General features: G+C 50.1%; 1 protein-coding gene across 2 annotated transcripts; it reads right to left on the bottom strand.

The window, feature by feature from the left end:
* Positions 1–125: 125 nt before the first annotated feature.
* DNAAF1 (dynein axonemal assembly factor 1) lies at positions 126–19,418 on the bottom strand. 2 transcript variants are annotated; one of them, XM_081514037.1, is made up of 12 exons: positions 19,169–19,418; positions 16,921–17,056; positions 16,338–16,429; positions 14,272–14,493; positions 13,969–14,135; positions 10,094–10,215; positions 6,612–6,778; positions 5,381–5,635; positions 4,160–4,269; positions 2,450–2,506; positions 1,237–1,606; positions 126–479 (listed from the first exon to the last, which is right to left on the bottom strand). In XM_081514037.1, the coding sequence occupies exons 1-12, from the start codon at positions 19,290–19,292 to the stop codon at positions 376–378; spliced, it is 1,926 nt and encodes a 641-aa protein (XP_081370163.1). In that variant the 5' UTR covers positions 19,293–19,418; the 3' UTR covers positions 126–375. The 2 variants fall into 2 exon arrangements, with proteins under 2 accessions (XP_081370163.1, XP_081370162.1); XM_081514036.1 differs by having other exon boundaries at positions 1,237–1,612.
* Positions 19,419–19,449: the final 31 nt, after the last annotated feature.

The following is a 19,449-nucleotide window of genomic DNA, read 5'->3' on the forward strand; positions in this document are numbered from 1 at the left end:
GCCCCGGGGCAGGACCTGGGTTTCTCCTCAGAGAGAAGAATGGAATGGTTCTTGTCTCAGTACCTGATGGAGTGAATGACCTGTGACTCACCCAGACGTTAGTAATCCAGTAATACAAGGGCCCATGTGGATACTGAAATGTTTATACCGTGACATGGTTTACACTGTAAATGACCGAGCTTGCGTGAGGGGAGCATGGGGCCATCCACACTGCAGGGGCTGTGCCCGCGGGAGAAGGGAGCCGGGGCCCACACCCTCGGTAACTGCAGCTCGGAAGGGAAGGGAGGCCCCGGTGAGAGGGTGACCTGCCCCCGCTGGGGGGGTCAGGCCTGGGCCCGTGCCCACTGGTACAAGAGCAGAGGGGCCGCTCGGGGCTCAGTGCAGGCCGAATTCAATGTCCTCCCGGTCTTCTGCCTCAGACTCCAGGCGCTCCTCGGGCTCTACCTCAGACTGGACTTCATCCTTCTCAGGGCCGTTTCCTACAGAGTTAGGCAAGGGGTGGCTTGGTGTTCTGGGGAAGTATGGTCAGCCCTCACCCCTTCCCATGTGCCGGCCTCGAGGCGACTGCGCACTGTGGGTCAGAGCGGGAATCGTCTGCGCCACGGGCTCCTCCCCGCATTGGGTTCGCAGTCGGGTAGCAGAGTCTCGGAACACGGAGCTACCCCGGTGTGCTTGTGAGCAGCAGGCACTAACCAGCCGCCCCAACGGTGCCTCTCCCTGGTCGCGGGCACAGGCCCCCAGGCTGCGCCAGGTGGTGTGTGGCGAGGGGCTTCTCCGCCCCCCCCCACAGGGCACTGTAGGCACCGCCCACACCTGCCGCAACTCCCCGGCCGGGACATCTGTCACTCGTGCTGTTCCGTCCATCCACTTGCGCAGCCCCGCCCTTGGGCCAGCTGCTGCCCTGGTCTCATCCCGTATTCCTAGCGGTGGTGTCACCGGTCCCCTCCTTCCCTTGTCAGGAAGGGCCGAGCATGGGGGTAGTAGGGAGGGGGGCAGCCTGGCAGCTCCTCAGCTCTCTGGCCAGGAACACTGCAGGAGTTGCCCATGTGGTAACACGCTCTAGTGGCCTCCGCAGTCTCTGGAGAGGCTGTGAGTGAACCCCCACCACTACCAAGAACATGGGATCCTGATGACAAAGGCCCAGGTAGCCACTGCTCTGGGCTTGGGTGGTCCACTGTCCGTTGCCCCACTGAGAAGCTTTTGGCCCCTGTGACCTTGAAGGTCAGGGAACATTACCTGGAGGGGGGGCCGGAAGCAGGTCTCCATCGCCATCCTCAGTGCATGCGGCAGGCACGGCTTCCCTCTCGCAGACTGGGGGCAGGGGTGGCGGCCCCGAAGGCTCCTCGTCATCGCCCAGCTCCTCAATCAGCGGGCGAGGGACCTCGCTCACTCTCCTTTGGGTTTCTGGGTCCCTCTCTGGTGCCACTTTAAGTATGTCTGTGAAGGGAGTCTCGGTCTCCACCCTCCAAGAGGTGTCCTTGGGGACTGCAAATATACTGGAAAGTGTGTCCGAGGATGCGTTTTCCAGCGCTAGGAGTGAGAGGTCATCCACGTCAGGCTCACTGTCATCGCTCAGGCTCGAGACGGCTGTTATCTTTGGAAAGCACTGCTCCTGTTAAAAGGAAAAGATGTATTGAGCTGTGCTGTTTTCACAATAGGATCCCTAAAGTGCACACTGCTAATTCTGCATTTCTGTCTGTCACACTCTGGTGCCACATCAGGACGGCCCCCAGGAGCACAGCGCTGACCCCAGGCGGTCATAAGCCCCGCGGCCAGGTCTCCACTGGCGCCACCCCTCCCTTGGGTCTCCGTGGGGCACGGGCCCACCCTCTCTGCTCCTGCTGCACCAGCCCCCGCCCGGGTCCCGAACCAGTCATCTGTGAGCCTGGGCTCCTGGCGGGCTGCGCCTGCACGGGCCACCTAGCCCTGCGTTGGTGGTCAGGCCCCCACAGAACTGGGTCCTGTGTCTGTGTCCTTCCTGTGATCACGAGCTCCCGCCCTGAGATTATGCCCCAGGCTTCTCTCCTTCAGGCCCCGTGGGGCTCTGGTAATGTTGGGGGTAGGGTCAGGTCACCTCAGGAGACATCCGCATCGGCCCCCTACCTTCTCCTCCCCGCTCTCTCCTTTCCCTGCCCGTGTGTCACTGTCGTACCAGCATTCGCCAGATGAACATACAGAAACGTCAAGGACAGAAAAAGTCCAGGTAATGATGTACAGTACATGGTTATTGAAGATCAGTGATAAAAGATCTGTTCCAACCCCCCCCCCCAAGTGGCTAGTTGTAAAACCTCAGAGAAGGGAGCAGCGGTAAACCTTTCCTGAGGTTGAGGTGAGAGTCCCGGGTGTGTCAGGCATCAGGCAGGGCCTGTGACTCCCCGACATACTTGGTCATCAATGGAGCTGGGAGAGAAGGAGGGAAGTGGAACTGTGGGGACGCAGGCGAGCTCACCCTATCCTGGTCGCCCAGAGATTTGCTGGCATTCACATCTTCCAAGTCAGGCAGGTCCTGGGAGAGGAAATGACCCTTGTCAGCAGGAGGGCGCATGCTCAGCATCCAGTCCTTGGAAGAGACGTGGCCACCCCACCAACCAACCACAGAGTGTGGAGGGGCCCACAGAGTAACCTAGACACTTGAGTCACGTGTGCATGCAGCACACACTCACATCGACACTTGAGCCACGTGTACATGCAGCACACACTCATGTGGACACTTGAGCCATGTGTACACATAGCACACACGTGGCCACTCCAGGTACCCGGATCTAGTCAGTGAAAGAGCTTTGTGAGGCATGACGTGTTTCAAAAATTTCCACCTGTTCTCCAGTTCACTTTGGTATTACCCAGTTCATCTGAGGGGAATTGTACCTCCTATGTACAAATAGGTCCTAGGTCCTAGGACCTTACCTGGCACAAAATGAGTCTCATTTGAACCTTGCCCAAAACTGGGGTGGGGAGGCGGTGCTTTTCTGTTTTGTGTCTTGGGGTATCTTCATCTGTAGCACCCCAACCAGCATGTGAGGCAGTCACAGTGCGCAGTCAGATGCCTGGACTCCAGAGCCAGACTGCCTGGGTTGCTACTCCTGCTCCACCATTGACTGGCTGTGTAGCTTTGGGCGAGGTGCTCTACCTCTTTCTCAGTTTTCCCGTCTGTAAAATGGGGATGATGACCTACCTCTTAGAGTTACTGGAAGGGTTAAATAAGTACAAGAGGTATTTAAAGTAGCACCGGACAAAAAGGAAGAACAGTGTTAGCATAGCGTCAGGGTCCTGTATATGGTCGGTTCTCACACGTTAGGGCTGCAGTGCCCACTTCTGTTGTATCTATATTAGGCCTAGAAAACTGGAAATGCCACTCTGAATACTGACTGTGCTCAGTTGAACCTTACTGAGCCACGTGAAATTGTGAAGTTGGGAGTTAAACATAAGTGTAGCAGTTCGTGAAGGAAGCAGGCAGAGAGCAGGCAAAGCCATGCACACAGTCTGAGCGGAAGGAGCTCATGGGCAGAGAAGTGGCTGTCCTCTGGGGAAGCAGGGTGTAAAGCTAAAGGTGGGGGGACCAGCCCCTACTCCTCACCCCGCTAAAGCACAGTTCCCGGGGTTGTGCCAAACGTGCGTATCCCCAGGGATGCATTCCCGCGGGCACGGTGTGGAAGGCTGTCATCAGAGCGGACACACTGCAGGGAGGAGGGCCGTTCCCAAGGCTGTGATAGCGCCCAAGGTCAGGCGGCCCCCCTGAATCAGCCCTGGGGAACAGGACGAGGGGCCAGGAAGATGGGCAGCTGTCCCAAGAGCACGCAAGGCTCTGCTGATTAAGCGTAGCTTTCCTAGCAGTTCCATCTACGGACAGACGGAGCTGCTGAGAGGGTAACTTCTCATGGGGAAATGCGTCGAGAGTTTCATAAACGTAGTTCAAGGGGGTTCGTCTGGCCAGCGCTCTCAGTCTTGAAGGTGCACAGGCATGGATTCCCCTCTGCCCGCCCCCAGAAGAGCTTATTGACTGCAGATGCTGAGCACTGGGTCTGGGTGGCGCCTCCAGGGGAGGCCACGCGGGCCAGCCCTCGGGCCCCACTGAGCTCAGGATTCAGAAGGTTTGTGTCTGATCAGACACAGACACCGGCTGTGCGGCACGTGCTTCTCTGCAGGTGCATGGGCTACGTACGTCGATGAAGAGCTGTTCCTTCGTCTCGGGTCTCATGGCCTCCAGATTTTCAGCTCCATCGGGCTCTGTGCCTGATGCACTTTCAGTGGCCACAGTCTGGGGAGCCGATTCTAAGCACAACAGAGTTACAGTAATCTCAGAGTCTGTTTCACACATGGAAGTCAGACAGGCAACTGCAGTTAGGGTGGATTCCAAGAGAAAGGACAGAACCCTCAGGTCTGAAGACCTCCAGTCCCTGTGACAAGAGCTAAGGAAAAGGTTATGTGTGAAAGGGAAGGGAAGGGAGAGAGCACCCTCTTTCTACAGCCTGGAGATGGAAGCTCCAGCCAAGAGTCTATGCAGAACATGCAGGAACCTTGGAAAAAGCATGATTGCTCGACTAGGAGATGAAGAAAGAAAGGCCATGGCGTCAGCGGCCAAGTTTCACAGCCCCTCCTGCTGCAAGAGTGTCAAGGAGACCTGCGACGTCCTTGCAGGGTTGTCCAGGGAATGTGGGGTCCAGACGGGGCTCCTCTCTTCCCCCCAGTCCCCTCCTGTTCCCGCCCGCTGCTTCCTCTCCAGCCTCGGTCATCAGAGATGAGCGGCCCCACTCTGCTCAAGACATGCCAGTCCACTGTCCACCTTGGGGACTGGCCAGGCCCAGTTTGACTCAAGAGCCACACTGGGGCACCCAATTAGAATGAAACAAGGAACTGGATTTAGAAGACTTAGTGTCAAAAAAAGGAACTTATCTCCTGAATAAGTTCATGTTGATTTAAATTATATTCTAAGTGTGCATGCTCAGTTGCTAACTTGAGTCTGACTCTTTGTGAGCCCATGAACTGTAGCATTCCAGGCTCCTCTGTCCAAGGGATTCTAAAGACAAGAATACTAGAGTGGGTTGCCATTTCCTCCTCCAGGAGATCTTCCTGACCCAGGGATCAAACCAGCATCTCCTGTATTGGCAGGCAGATTTTTTTTTTTTAACCACTGCGCCACCTGGGAAGCCATATTTTAGGTGTTCTGAGTTGGATAAAATACACTGTTAGTGTCTCACCCATTTCCTTGGACTGCGTTGGATCTGATACTGGAAATGCAGTCCCGGCTCCCCTCATGGTCCTGTCGTGAGGTGGTGTGGGTACATCACCTTACAGACTGAGCAGTCAGGGTGGAAGGTAGCCCGGGCCCCTAGTTGGGAGCTGCCCCACGTATAATGCACCTGTGCTGTCCTCGACCACCTACCTGCCCAGGCAGCTCTGGGGCTCGGTGGCAGAGCCTCGGGGGGGAGCACCCCTCGAGGCTCCCCAACATCCAAAGGCAGCTCCTCCAGGGGGCTTGGCTCTTCTGGCTTCTTCGAGAACAGCTCATCCTTGGCCTCGAAGCTCTCCTTGACAAACTGCTCTATCTTCTGTCTTGTTTCTTTCTTCTCCTGAGGCTCTTCCTCCCCTTCCACATCAGCTTCCACGTCCCCAGCACTGGCTGGCGCGGCCTCCTCCCCTGAGCACAAGTCCACAGGTGAGCCAGGACGGTCCTGGGAGGACAAGGAAGGACCCGCAGCGAAGGCCGAGGGTGGGCAGTGGGGACCTGAGGCAGGGCGGTCATCGAGGTGCTGGGTAAACGGGCTGCATGCCCACTAGGGGGATGCCCAGCACGTGCACCACCCGCACAGGCCCCTGGAAGACGGTGCGGGGTGCTCTCAGGAGATGCGGGCTGAGGGACTGGGGTTAGGGCCATGAGGGCTGCCCTTGCTTTCAAGCAGGTCAGCAGGTCAGGGACGTGTGTGTGCCTGCGCATGTGCGCTAAAATGTTACTCAACACCCGATGTGAGGAGATGACACTGGTGTTCATTTGACCATTGTTTGAACACTGTCCAAATTAAACGTTGGGAAAGGGTGGAAAATGCATACTGCAGGAGAACGTCTATTTTATGGGAATGTGAGTGGGCAGAAAGCGACAGAGCTGTGCCACTTTTTTCTGTTAAAAAAAAAAAATACGCACTACGCTCAGGAGGAAAAGCCAGGAAATGTTCACACTGACCACTGAGCAGTTCTTGCTGCAGTTCTGTGATGACCCTTGCTTGTCTATGTTTTCTATGTGTGGTGTAGTCACAGTTTGTAATTAGGTGAAAAACACTAAATGTCATTTAAAAGTACACATGGAGGACTTCCTTGGTGGCCCAGTGGTTAAGATTACTTGCTTCCACTGCAGGGGGTGAGGGTTCTATCCCTGGTCGGGGAACGAAGATCCTGAAAGCCAAAAAAAAAAAAGTGCACACAGAGCTTCTGACTCTTTCCTCTTGCGTGTAAGAGGAGGACGGGGTTCTTCCTTATTAACGTGCCTTGAGCACTGTCCTCAAGTGAGGTCGAGGGCAGAGGGATCCGCAGGCCTGTGAGCAAAGGGTTCCCACCCTCACCCCCATCCCAGAATGAATCTCAGTGAAGCTCGGGGGCTCTCCCATGTCTTGGGCTCGCACCTCGCTCCTGGCTCGCTTTCTGCCGCTTCCTCTCCTCCGCCTGGCGCCTGATGGCTGCCAAGGCCTCGATGCTGTCCGTGATCTTCTTCCGCTCTCTGATCTCCCACTGCTGTCTCTCCTCCTTCTCGGCCGTGTACCCTCCCCGGGCCCAGGCCTCTGCGCAAGCTCTGTTTAGGAGGATTAAAAACAAAAAACAAACCCCAGACCCCAGAAATCGGGGTGGGGGGGGTTGGTCTGAATTGTCAAAGGTTAACAGTCAATCCAAAACATATACTTTCTGACCAAACTGCTCTTTTTCCCCCAAATGAAAGGCACAGAGGGCATGTGACTGTAAGGAGACATACTAACACATGCACAGTTTCATCTTTAAAGTTCTAGTGGTTTGCAAACCCATCTAGCTATAAGGCCAAGAGCACGCGTGACAAAACAAAAAAAAATAGAGAAAGTGAACTCCACCAAAATTAAAAATGGGTGTCATGTAAAGAGTCCCATAAATAAAAGAACCCATAGAAAGTGAGAAAACATCTGAAAATCAGAGACTGGGGGTTGTATCTAGACTATATAAAGACCTATTACAGCTCACACAAAGTCAACACAACCTAAAGGTGGGCAAAGGTTAGAAGAAGCTGCACTGGGAGAAAACACTTGGAAGAAAGTTAACTGATAGATGGCTTGTTATCTAAAACATACAAAGTGTTTTAAAAGTGGACAAAAGAACTGGACCCCTCACCAAGAAGTTAGGTAGCAAATAAGAGTATCATTGTATGACAGGAGAGTGCAAACCTAACCAGTGAGACGCCACTTGACACCCAATGGAAGGGCTGAAATCCAGAGTGCTGACAACACCAAAGGCCGGGAGGATGTGGGGTGACAGGAGTGCTCCTTCATGGCTGGTGGGAATGCAAAATGGCGCAGCTACCTCGGGAGACAGTTCGCCAATTCCAAAGCAAAGATCATCTTACCGTATAATCCAGCAGTCGTGCTCCCAAGTATTTACTCAAATGAGTTAACAAATGTCCACACACACACACACACACACCTGAACACAAATATTGATAGCAGCACTGTTCACAACAGCCAAAAAGTGGAAGCAACCCAAATGTCCCTCAACTGATAAAACGTGGCCTTCCCAAATGGGAGATTATTTCACAGCGTTATTTTGGAAGCATTTACTGATGCAGGCTGCAATGTGGGTGAACCTTAAAAATATGCTCAGTGAAAGAAGCCGGTCACAAAAGACCACGTATCGTATGACTTCATCTATATGAAATATCCTGAGTAGGCAAATCCATATTGACTCAGTAGTAAAGAATCTGCCTAAGAATGCAGGAGACACAAGAGACATGGGTTTGATCACTGAGTTGGGAAGACCCCCTGGAGGAGGAAATGGCAATTCCCATACTCTTGCCTGAAAAATTCCATGGACAGATAAGCCTGGTGGGCTACAGTCCATGGGGTTGCAAAGAGTTGAACATGACTCATCACACAGCATACAGCATATGAAATGTCCAGAGTAGTCTAATCCATAGAGATAGAAAGTAACTTTGTGGTTGTTGGGGCTGTCAGAGGTGGGTTGGGGTATGCCTGCTAATAACTAAGGGTTACTTTTGGGGGTGATAAAAATATTCTAGAATTGATTGTGGGGGTGGTTGGACAACTCTGAATATACTGAAAAACCATTGAATTGTACACTTGAAGTGAGCAAACTGTTCTAGGGGCCAGAGATAAGCAGGTTAACATAAGAGATGACATGGCTTTCTCTACTAGACCTGCCCTTTTATGGGGAAAGAGACTCTAAAAGAGGAAACAGGTATGTCAGAGGCAGATGTGTCCTACAAAAAGAAATCAAACTAAAGAGACACCAGATGGAAGAGGCAAAGGTGTGGCTGGTCATGGAGATCTTCAGAAGGTGACAGGTGAACAAACACCCGTGAAGAGCATCCCAGGTTGAGAGAAGGTCAAGGACCCAGTGTGGAACAGCTGGAGAATGCTAGAATGAGGCTTCAAACCCAATGAACCCAGCTCCTGAAGAGGAGTCCTGTCACACTGTCCAGGGCAGGGGTCTCCCTACAAAGAGTCCAGCTCTTACACGTTCCTGCTGGTCGGCGCTGCAGCAGGGTGGAGCTCACATCCCCTCCCTTCGCCCCGCCCCCCAGACAGCCAAGAGCTCCCATTGGTTCCCTCCTGCTTGAGACCCACGTGATACTAACAGATACTCACAAAGACCTCAAGGTCGGTTTTGTCTTCGCTTCTCAGATGAGGAGCCTGAGGCTGGGGAGGTTGGCAAGCTTGACTAGGGGCATAGGACCCGCAGCTGCAGAGCTGGGCTTTGGGGTTCGCCCCCAGGCGCTGCCCGCCCGCTGTCTGCCTTAACACCCAGGGCTGGGTGCTGGGGAGCTGGGAGCATCTCAGCTGACTGCACACAAGCAAGGATCCTGGCCGTCTCACCTGGTCCGTGTGGAGGCTCTCCCTTTGAAATTTGTGTTAGTTTCACTAATATTTGTGAGTTCAAGTATGTGCTTAAATGTTGGGTAATTCAAGCTTCAGATTGCAGTTCCCTTCAGGCCATCCCGGTTACTGAGGTTTTATTCTAAGCTGGAATGAATAGCGGCCTCAATCAAAAGGTAAATTAAAAACATAGATCAAAGGAGTGATGATACACATGGCAGCCCTGGTTCAATACTCTTGATATGCAAAGAACTCTCAATGAAACAGCTTCCAAGGCGGCTCAGATGGTAAAGAATCTGCCTACAATGCAGGAGACCCGGGTTTGACCCCTGGGTTGGGAAGATCCCCTGGAGAAGGAAATGGCAAACCACTCCAGTATTCTTGCCTGGGAAATCTCACAGACAGAGGAGCCTGGCGGGCTACAGTCATGGGTTGCAAAGAGACACGATTGAGTGATTATCACTCAATAAGAAAAATCTCCTCAAAAGGAAATTGGAAAGAGGTCATGAATGCAATACTCACAGAGGAGGAAATTTTAAATGTGCGACAAAGGTGGTAAAAATGATCAACTTCATCTGTTACCCCAAAACACAAATTTAAAATGAGGTACTGTCTTCATTCATCAATTAACCTGGCTAAGGTTTTTTTTTTTTTTTTTTTAATATGGCTGTGTCTGGGAAAGTTATAAGTGATACAAACATTCTAGAAACTATAAGTGCCTTTTAAAAGTCTTAAACTACAGTCTTTAATCCAGCAATACAACTCAGAATTCCACCCTAAGTAAATAACCAGCCATGGGATCAGAGACTTTATATAGAAGGACAATTATCAAAGGATTATGAAAAAAATCTATGAATAAGTGCTCAAAACAGGGAATTTCTTAGTATAAACTGTCGTGTAAGCCATTAAGCTTACCTCACTGGAATATATAACAGATGTGTAGGAATATTCAAAAATCAGAAAATTTTAAAACTTACCTGTTGAGCATGCTCAACTGTTACATAGTGTTATTAAAAGGCTTTTTGCTCCCTTACCTGTCCTTGGGAAAAACTGGTCTGTCATCCAGGTATGTTAAGTGTTTTAGCCGGACGGTGAGTGTCCTTCGGTAGTTGGGGATGTTCTTAATCACCGGGTTCCCCATCAGATTCAGCACACGCTGGAAGCACACAGGCAGAACTGCGTTAGGCGCTGAGAAACGGATGCAGTTAAAACATTTCACTGGCGCATTGCGCTGAGAAGAAATACAAAGACAGGGAGTGTCGACATGAAATCCTGAGGACAGTCTCAGAGAAGCTGGGGCTGTCACTGCTCCTGTGCTGTCAGAATGCCGTCAGAACCGTCCCGAGATTCGGGTATCCCTTTTTCTGCTTGAACTTGTTCTTAAACTCTCACTGTCCTTCCAGAACAGTGCTGGAAAACGCCTCCTGGAGCCTTTCCCGAGGGCAGTGATTTTGCTCGCCCAATCTCTTTTACTGGAATTAATCTCTGATTGATCGCTTTTCTGTCCTTCCCGGCCAGGACCCGTTTTAAGAAAATGCACACAGCGGCTGGACAGACAAGAGACGGTGACCAAGGGGACAGGATGCAGAGAGCCCCCTCAGCTACCCCGAGGCCCCTTCTTGCCAGGCTTACAGGTCTTCTGGATGTCAAGCCGGGACCAGGAGAGGGAGAGCGACAGAGGCGTGCCAGTGTGCTGTCTCCCATCCTTAAATCCGGTCACCTTCTCTCCAGGAAGGGGATCCGTCAAGGTGACATGTGGGTGAAGCATTTAAAATGGGTTTGCCTAAACTGGTGAAATGGTTTTTATATCCAAAGTGCTTTTTGTTGTTGGAGAAAATAAATACATTGTGAACTGGTTAGTTTAGCCTTTTCCAAACTTCATTCTCATCTGGCCATCATGGTTCTTGTCACATGTTCGAGTGACCTGTCCTGTAGGGCTGCGTGTGGGGAGCAGTGCGCCCCAGGGGCGGGCACTAAACAGCTGTGCATGTGTGTGCGCGTGTGTGTGGAAAATGTAAAAGCCACCAGAAAACCACCACGAGACAGACTGTTGTTATGGGTTGAATTACTCCCCCCCCAACCCCCGCCTGCAGCAAACTCATCTGCTGCAATCCTAACCCCAGTGCCTCAGAATGTGACTGCATTTGGAGACAGGGTCTTAGAAGAGGTGATCAAGATTAAATGATGTCACTAGGGTGAGCCCTGATCCCATAGGTCCTTGTACGAAGAGGAGATTGGGACACAGACTGCGAAGGCCACGAGAGGACTCAGGGAGAAGATGACTGTCTATACGCCAAGGAGAGAGGCCTCAGGAGAAAGCAAGCCTGCCCCACACCTTGATCTAGGACTTCTAGCCTCCAGAATCATGAGAAAATAAATTTCTGTTGTTTAAAACACCCAGCCTGGTACTTTGTTATGACAGCCAGGCCCCCCAGAAAAGTACTACTATTCAGCTGTGTATTATCATGCCATACGCTGGTGATTATGTGAATGTTAAGCTAGTCCTTGGTGCCAGTCTGCTCTGCAGATTACTCCTGAACTATGCTTTCCTTATATCAATAACCTCAGATATGAAGATGACACCACCTTTATGGCAGAAAGCGAAGAACTGAAGAGCCTCTTGATGAAAGTGAAAGAGGAGAGTGAAAAAATTAACTCATCATTGAGAAAACTAAGATCATGGCATCTGGTCCCATCAGTCAGTCAGTCAGTCAATGGGCTGGAGGAAGCACAAGCTGGAATCAACATTGCCGGGAGAAATAGCAATAACCTCAGATATGCAGATGACACCACCCTTATGGAAGAAAGTGAAGAAGAACTAAAGAGCCTCTTGATGAAAGTGAAAGAGGAGAGTAAAAAAGTTGGCTTCAAGCTCAACATTCAGAAAACTAAGATCATGGCATCCAGTCCCATCACTTCATGGCAAATAGGTGGGGAAACAGTGGAAACAGTGATTGACTTTATTTTTCTGGGCTCCAAAATCACTGCAGATGGTGATTGCAGCCATGAAATTAAAAGACAATTACTCCTTGGAAGAATAGCTGTGACCAACCTAGACAGCAAATTATAAAGCAGAGACATTACTTTGCCAACAAAGGTCCATCTCGTCAAGGCTATGGTTTTTCCAGTGGTCATGTATGGATGTGAGAGTTGGACTATAAAGAAGGCTGAACGCCGAAGAATTGATGCTTTTGAAGTGTGGTGTTGGAGAAGACTCTTGAGAGTCCCTTGGACTGCAAGGAGATCCAACCAGTCCATCCTAAAGGAGATCAGTCCTGGGTGTTCATTGGAAGGACTGATGTTGAAGCTGAAACTCCAGTACTTTGACCACCTGATGCGAAGAACTGGAAAGGATCCTGATATTGTGAAAGGTTGAAGGCGGGAGGAGAAGGGGATGACAGAGGATGAGAAGGTTGGATGGCATCACTGACTCAATGGACATGAATTTGAGTAAATTCCAGGAGTTGGTGATGGATAGGGAAGCCTGACGTGCTGCAGTCCATGGGGTCACGAAGAGTCGGACATGACTGAGCAACTGCACTGAACTGAACTGATGCTTTGCTTACTGTTTTCTTTTAAATGGATTCACTTTTCCCCTGCTTACCCATGCCCTAAGCAGGAAACAGTGAACTGAGGGTTTTCGTGTGCTATTTGGAAAATATTTTTTCCTAGTACACATGATAACACATACACACTGAAAAGCAAGGAAGTTGTCCCAGGCTGCTGGAGTTGAGGCCAGAGGATACAGGAGCTGCCTTCAGGGGTTGCCACGGGCTAGAAGATGGGAGCATTCAAGCACCCCAAGTTAAAATGACAAAAAGGTTAAGTCACTCCAAATACTGTATCTTTAAATCTATCTGTCCACGGTGATAAAGAAAAACCCTTCACTGTCATCTTTAGAGGTCCCTAGGTTCTGGATCCATTTCTCTGAAAACTGATACATAAAAAGAAAAACAAAGACGCATTCACCCCAGTGTTTTCTGCATGCACTTTACATTAGGGATGTAAACTGTTGATGAGCAAAAGTGCTCTTTGTGGAAGCATTGCCACTAAGAAAGGCAGGAGGAATAAGAGAATTAGAATATGATCCCTGAGCGACTGCTAATGAACTCAGGAGGCAGTGTGCCTGGGAGCTGTTGGAACAGTCGGGGGAAGGGAGGCTGAGTGCTGGATCAGACTGAAGCTGGATCAGACTGATAGTAGCCAAACCCACTAGTGAGGCTTAAAGTCACCACAAGAGGCAACCAGGTGTTATGAGGATGAGATGGTTGGATGGCATCACTGACTCAATGGACATGAGTTTGGGTAAATTCCAGGAGTTGGTGACGGACAGGGAAGCCTGGAGTGCTGCAGTCCGTGGGGTTGCAAAGAGTCAGACACGACTGAGCGACTGAACTGAACTGAACTGAATCCAATGGTCAAAACACATGCTTGAGGCAAATGGGGAAAACTGAACACAGACTGGGTATTAACTGTTATTCCGATACTACTTTAGGTATAATAATAGTACTGTAATGATGCTTTTAAAAAGTCCTTATCTGTCAGGAATACACACTGAAATTGTAGGTGAAATGACATGGCATCTGGCATTTAAAACACGGCAGCTAAAAATACAGGGGAGAAGTGTGATGGGTGTTCAGAAGGCGGGGAGAAAGGAAGGGAGGAGGGAGGGAGGGAGGGGAGAAGAAAAGAGATTTGCTGCCTACAGAACACAGGGTGACACAAGTTGTGTCCGTGGGTGTGTCCCCCACCCTCCACTCCACACCAGGCCACATGCAGGATCTTCCCTGACCAGGGACTGAACCCATGCCCCCTGCCCTGGAAGCTCAGAGTCATAACCACTGGACCACCAGGGAGGTCTCGAGTGTGCGCGTTTCTTTCTGTTTTTGTTTGTTTGTTTGTTTTTTACCAAGTCAGGCATGCTCTCAAGAACGCTCAGGATCCCGGGGTCGCTCAGCTTGTTGTGGGAAAGGTCAAGGACGCAGAGTCTGGAACACTCCCTGAGATGCTGAATGTCCTCCACGGTCTCTAAGTGGTTGTGCGCCATCTGGAGCGTGTTCAGGACCGGCAGGCAGGCTGGAAGGGGGAGTGGACAGATGTGAGTGACATGGGCGACAAAGAAAATGTTAACACTCTCCTGCAGGGGATGGCGGTGGACACCGGTCTAGAGAACAACCCCACCACCACCACCACCGCAGCAGGTCCTTCTTACAGAGGTTTTCGATGGTCTTGATGTAGTTGTTGCTGATGTTGAGAGCATCCAGTTTCTGCAGAGGTTCTAGGTTCTCAATCTTATGGAGCAAGTTCACTTGTAAGAAGAGGCAGCGCAGTTCCGTTTGGGCCTTGAGGTTCTCGATTTTCTGGATGCCGTTGCACTCCAGCCAGAGACAGCGCAGCCCCGTGTACTCTTCCAGGTTCTCGATGCGGTCAAAGCCTGGTGGGAAGGAAGGGGGTATTGGTTGGGCTCCCACACACACAGAGGCACAGGTCTCACCCTCTTTTATGCCTACCTGCCTTGGAGAAGGAAATGGAAACCCACTCCAATATTCTTGCCTGGAGAATCCAATGGACAGAGGAGCCTGGTGCGGTAGGGTCCATGGGGTCACAAAGAGTCAGACACGACTGATGCAACTTAGCACGCAGGCACACATGCCCAGCATCCACAGGTACCTCCTCAGGCACACCACCGCCTCTTTGAGAACAGCTCTGTCCTGATCCTTTCCCCATGGCTCTCTGCAGGGAGCTGGTCATGCTGAGCCACGTGGGGCCAGTCTTCAGGTACCCTGGGGAGCTTTGGCTGACTTCACTGGAAAGAGGTAACTTTCTGCTAGAATTGCCACCCTGGTAGGGTGGAGCCTAACTTCCCTTCTCGCCTGGGAGTGGGTGGGAGTGAGGCAGGTGCCCTGCCTGAAATGAGCACAAGGGAACGCAGGGCTTCAGAAGGGGGAAAGGCAGCCTCGTGAAGACATGCAGTGAGAAAATCCAGCAGTACCTGAAGCCAGTGCAAACTTCGGGTCTGGCTTTCTGGTATTGTTCAGTTTTATGAGCCACGTTTAAGGAGAGGCAAACCAACATTTTTGTTTTCTTGAGTAACTCGTTATAGATTTGTACTTCACAGTTCATATGTTGTTGCCAAATGTTTTGAAAGTCATTTGGTTGCCTGATAAGTTTTAACCAGAAGTTTGTGTTTTTTAAAAAAATATTTTGTTTGGCTGTGCCGGGTCTTAGTTGTGGCATGTGGGATGTAGTTCCCTGACCGGGGATCGAACCCTGGCACCCTGCGTTGGGAGGGCAGAATCTTAGTCACTGGGACCACCAGGGAAGTCCCAAACCAAAAGTTTTGATGAAAAAAAGGTGAAAGCAACGGTGAGGCAGAACAACCTGAATAAGTCCTTCCCAGGTTCCTGACTCTCAGAAATAGTATCAAATAATAATTTCTCAAGTTGATAAGCGTGGGATTAATTTGCTAGGCAGCGGTAGATGACATAGGCACCTCTCTGTCCTCTTCTTCCTACCTCTTAAATACGGGTCCCCTGGGGTCTGCCCTCCTATGCCATCTCATCACTGCTACACCTAGACACTGGGTTGAGGATTTTGGAGGTGGCAACGGGAGATGAGGAGACTAGCTAGGGGGCCTTCCCCACTTTTAAAGGATTTGTGCGGCTGGAGCCCTCCGTGAATCTCCCTGGCACAGTGTGAATTGCCTCATGGTGGCCTACCTGTCCCCCTCCAAGACACAAAGAGCATCCTCAACATATCCATCTTTGTATCTCCAGCACTGCGCCCTGTGCCGGCCCACAGAAGGCTCTCAGTAAACATTTACTGAATAAAGGGCCATGTGGATGGTCCAGTGAAGCAGGCTGGCCGTCCCAAATTCAGAAAGGACTGGGAGTTATGGCTCTGCTTTGTCACTGCGAGGAAGAGCCCTGCCTATGAACCTGAACTTAAGTTCACGTGTGACCACTGGACACCACCACAGCCCTTCACAATGTGTCCCTCCCAAGCACAGAGTATTTACAAGTAGATAGTGGTCTGGGAAACTATGAGTCCTTTAGCAAATACAAATAAAAGATGCCAGTATGTTTCCCTGGAACTCATATAAACTCTAGTCATGTAAGACTCTTTCTTCTAAGAAATGTTATTGCTTTCCCATCATCTCCACTAAACCTTGAAATTTCTACTTAAATTTAAGAACTTCAGATGATCTCTGTGAGTAATTCTTTATACTGCTAGGGTCCTTCCACCTGACTCGAGGTACCTCCTCCACCCGATCCTTACCTTTATAGTGTAAATACAGCGTATCATTCAGTGCTGGGGTAATGTAGAGCTTGTGCTGCTTGCAAAGCTTTTGCAGAAACTTTTTAGTCATTCTGTTGAATGAAAAACATGAACAAGAAATTGATTTCAGTTTGTCAGCTGTAAGATATATACCATAAATTCTTTGCCACATCCATTCCATCTCCAAATTCCACAACCTTCTGTATGCCTGATGACACTGCTTGCTTGTTTTTAGCTTTCAGGGCCTCATCCAATATTGTGACTTTCAGCATTCTTAAAAACTGCAGTGTATGTTCTCCTAGAAATACCTCTGTGTCATCAAGAACTGCTAATGTGTGCCTCTGTCCAGGTTTGGCATTAAAGTTTAATAGATCGCAGTTAGTTATGCCACAGAGGCATAACTAACTAACCATCCTGACTGACTCATAACTAACCATCCTGACTCTGCTACTAATCCTCAGACAAGGGGCCAACTAGTTAATCTTCATGAGCCCCAATTTCCTTATCTGGAGAAAGGGGTGATCATAGCATCTACCTTAATGAGTAACAGTGTGCTGTAAGTGGTGGCAGCGCGCCCACGTACCTGGTGCCACGATCTTCCTTGTCATCTGTTTGGTGCACTAAGCGACCATCTGACCAGCTGTCACCACTCTGTTTCTGCTCACTGAGGTAGGAAGTGTTTGAAGGACACACACACATTTCCTTAGGATCATTCATTTCTGTAAAATAAGAGATTGGTTCTATAGAGAGCAAGAAATATATAAAAAAATTTCCCTGTGCTTCAACTTGATGAATAATTGTCTGATTTTAGTGTAGAATCAGTACTCTTTAAACGTATCACAATTTTTAAAGCATTGATAAGGATTATGAGAATTTCAATTCTAGGCAGATCTTTGATAAAACCTCTTGTACAGATGGACAAGCAGATGTGTGCAAACATACTCACTTCTGCATTATTTGTAATAGCCAAAACCAATTAACAATGCAAATGTCCATTCATAGGGACAGGTTAAATAAAGAAATGGGTCATTATTCTGCCTTGCAATAGAATGCACAGACAGGGAAAGAGAGAGACAGACATGATTGAAAGAATCCACACAAAATGCTAGAGGAGGGAAGAATGGAATGGGACTAGAAATAGTGGTGGGGTAGGGCAAAAAACATCAAATATATCTGAAATGTTTTCTTTTAGAAACATTTGTTTGCACTGGATCTTAGTTGTGGCATGTGAGATCTTCCATCTTCACTGTGGCAGGTGGGATCTTTAGTTGTGGTATTATGAGATCTAGTTTTCTGACCAGGGATTGAACCCGGGTCCCCTGTATTGGGAGCGTGGAGTCTTAGCCAGTGGACCACCAGGAAAGTCCCCCAATGCATTTAATCTTAAGGGCTGTTTGCTGCTGCTCTCTGGGTGTCCCCATGGAATACCTAGAGATTAAACATTCTGTTTGTGGGGCTGTGTCTTACAGTTTCCCATTCCCCACTGCACACAATGCCCAGCTGCAAGAGGCACCAGATGATGGTTTGGGGTAATAAAGAATGTGCATGAGTGTGAAAGTCATTCAGTTGTGTCTGACTCTTTGCAACCCCATTCACTATACAGTCCATGGAATTCTCCAGGCCAGAATACTGGGGTGGGTAGCCTTTCTCTTCTCCAGGGGATCTTCCCAGCACAGGGATCGAACCCAGGTCTCTCACATTGCAGGCTGATTCTTTACCAGTTGAGCTACAAGGGAAGCCCAATAAAGAATAGGTGCTCAATATATTTAATAATTGATTGGTTATATTAATATCAAAGCTACCATTTATTACCGACCCACTATATGCAAGTCACTCTAATTATAACTATCCTGGCTTGCAGAAGATGAGACTGTCCTAGAGAGAGGTTAAGCTCTGGGCAAACTGCCATAAAACTGGCAAGTTGCAGAGGGGTAGTGTGAACCCAGAGTAACTTGCTCCAAACATATGTGTGTCCATAGCACAACATGGCTTCCCTATAGCAACTCATACAGGGCTTGCCTGGACAGTCATTGCTTACAATTGTTGGCTGGGTTCAAAAAATGAAACACAAATCAAGCAGTTTCTTTTTATCACTCCCTAAAACGTTTCTCTTATGATCGAAGCCAAGCAAGAGGAGAGGCTATCTTCTAAGCCTATTCAGGAAAACTTTGGTGAGGAATCACCAGGTGATCCCAGAAACACCAGCTCGTCATTCACTCTGTCCACCACAGATCAGGCACTGGACTGGACACTGCCAGTTCATTTGGGGTGTCCTGCCCTGACATAGCTTGCCATCCAGAGGGAGACAGAGCCTTTGATCTTACATGGTGAAGGCAATGAAGGGATATATTCAAAAGTTGGGCTGTGAGGGGAATGGTGTCTTGGGTGAGGGCTTGGGCTCTTGGGGTCAGACTGTCCAAGCATGAATCTGTTCTATCATTGACTGGCTGAGGGTAATCTGTTTGGAGCAAGTTCTTTAACTTCTTTAAGTTCCAGGTAAGTTATCTGTCTGATGTGGCGAGAGGAGTGCCTACCACAGAGGGCTGGCCTATGGTCGGAATGTGGTGAGTGCATGGTACACAACCTTCAGTAAGTGTGGGCCGCTACTGTTATTATTTTTTGGCCACGTCTTGTGGCATGCGGGATCTTAGTTCCCCGACCAGGGATGGAAACCCATGCCATCAGCAGTGGAAGCTTGGAGTCTTAACCACTGGACCGCCAGGGAAGAACCTGTTATTATTATTACGGTTACTGCTAGCTGTGAAGACCAGGTATGTGGTGCTGGGCGCAGCCCGTCGCCCCCCTCGCCTCCCTGGGGCGGTGGTCGGCACCTTCCTTGCGGCCACCTTCGCCTGAGTTCCCGCGGTCACCAGCCGACTCCTCCACATCAGGCTCCTGTGCGCACTCCTGCTCCGCTACCCCGTCCACCACAGGCTCTGAGGCCTCGGGGTGCATGTTTATTCCGGAAACACCGAACACCCCGTAGCAGTGGGAGCCCGGTTCTGCGGGATCGCTACGGCCCCTAGCCCACCAGGCCACCGGAGCCCGCGTCGTTGGCGGCGCAACGCTTCCCTGGTCTCCACGGCGACCGCTGCACACGCGCACTCGGGCG

The sequence above is a fragment of the Giraffa tippelskirchi genome, chromosome 7 (genome assembly GCF_054371585.1).
Source record: "Giraffa tippelskirchi isolate mGirTip1 chromosome 7, T2T-mGirTip1v1.2.pri, whole genome shotgun sequence".
Classification (NCBI taxonomy): Eukaryota; Metazoa; Chordata; class Mammalia; order Artiodactyla; family Giraffidae; genus Giraffa; species Giraffa tippelskirchi.

Excerpts from the sequence above, each read along its gene's own strand:
- DNAAF1 (XM_081514036.1), bottom strand. The coding sequence starts at position 19,292 with ATGCACCCCGAGGCCTCAGAGCCTGTGGTGGACGGGGTAGCGGAGCAG. Across the intron at positions 10,216-13,968 it reads TTGAGAGCATGCCTGACTTG|CGTGTGCTGAATCTGATGGG; the intron begins GTAAAAAACAAA and ends GTGTGCTTCCAG. Across the intron at positions 6,779-10,093 it reads CCAGTTTTTCCCAAGGACAG|AGCTTGCGCAGAGGCCTGGG; the intron begins GTAAGGGAGCAA and ends CCTCCTAAACAG.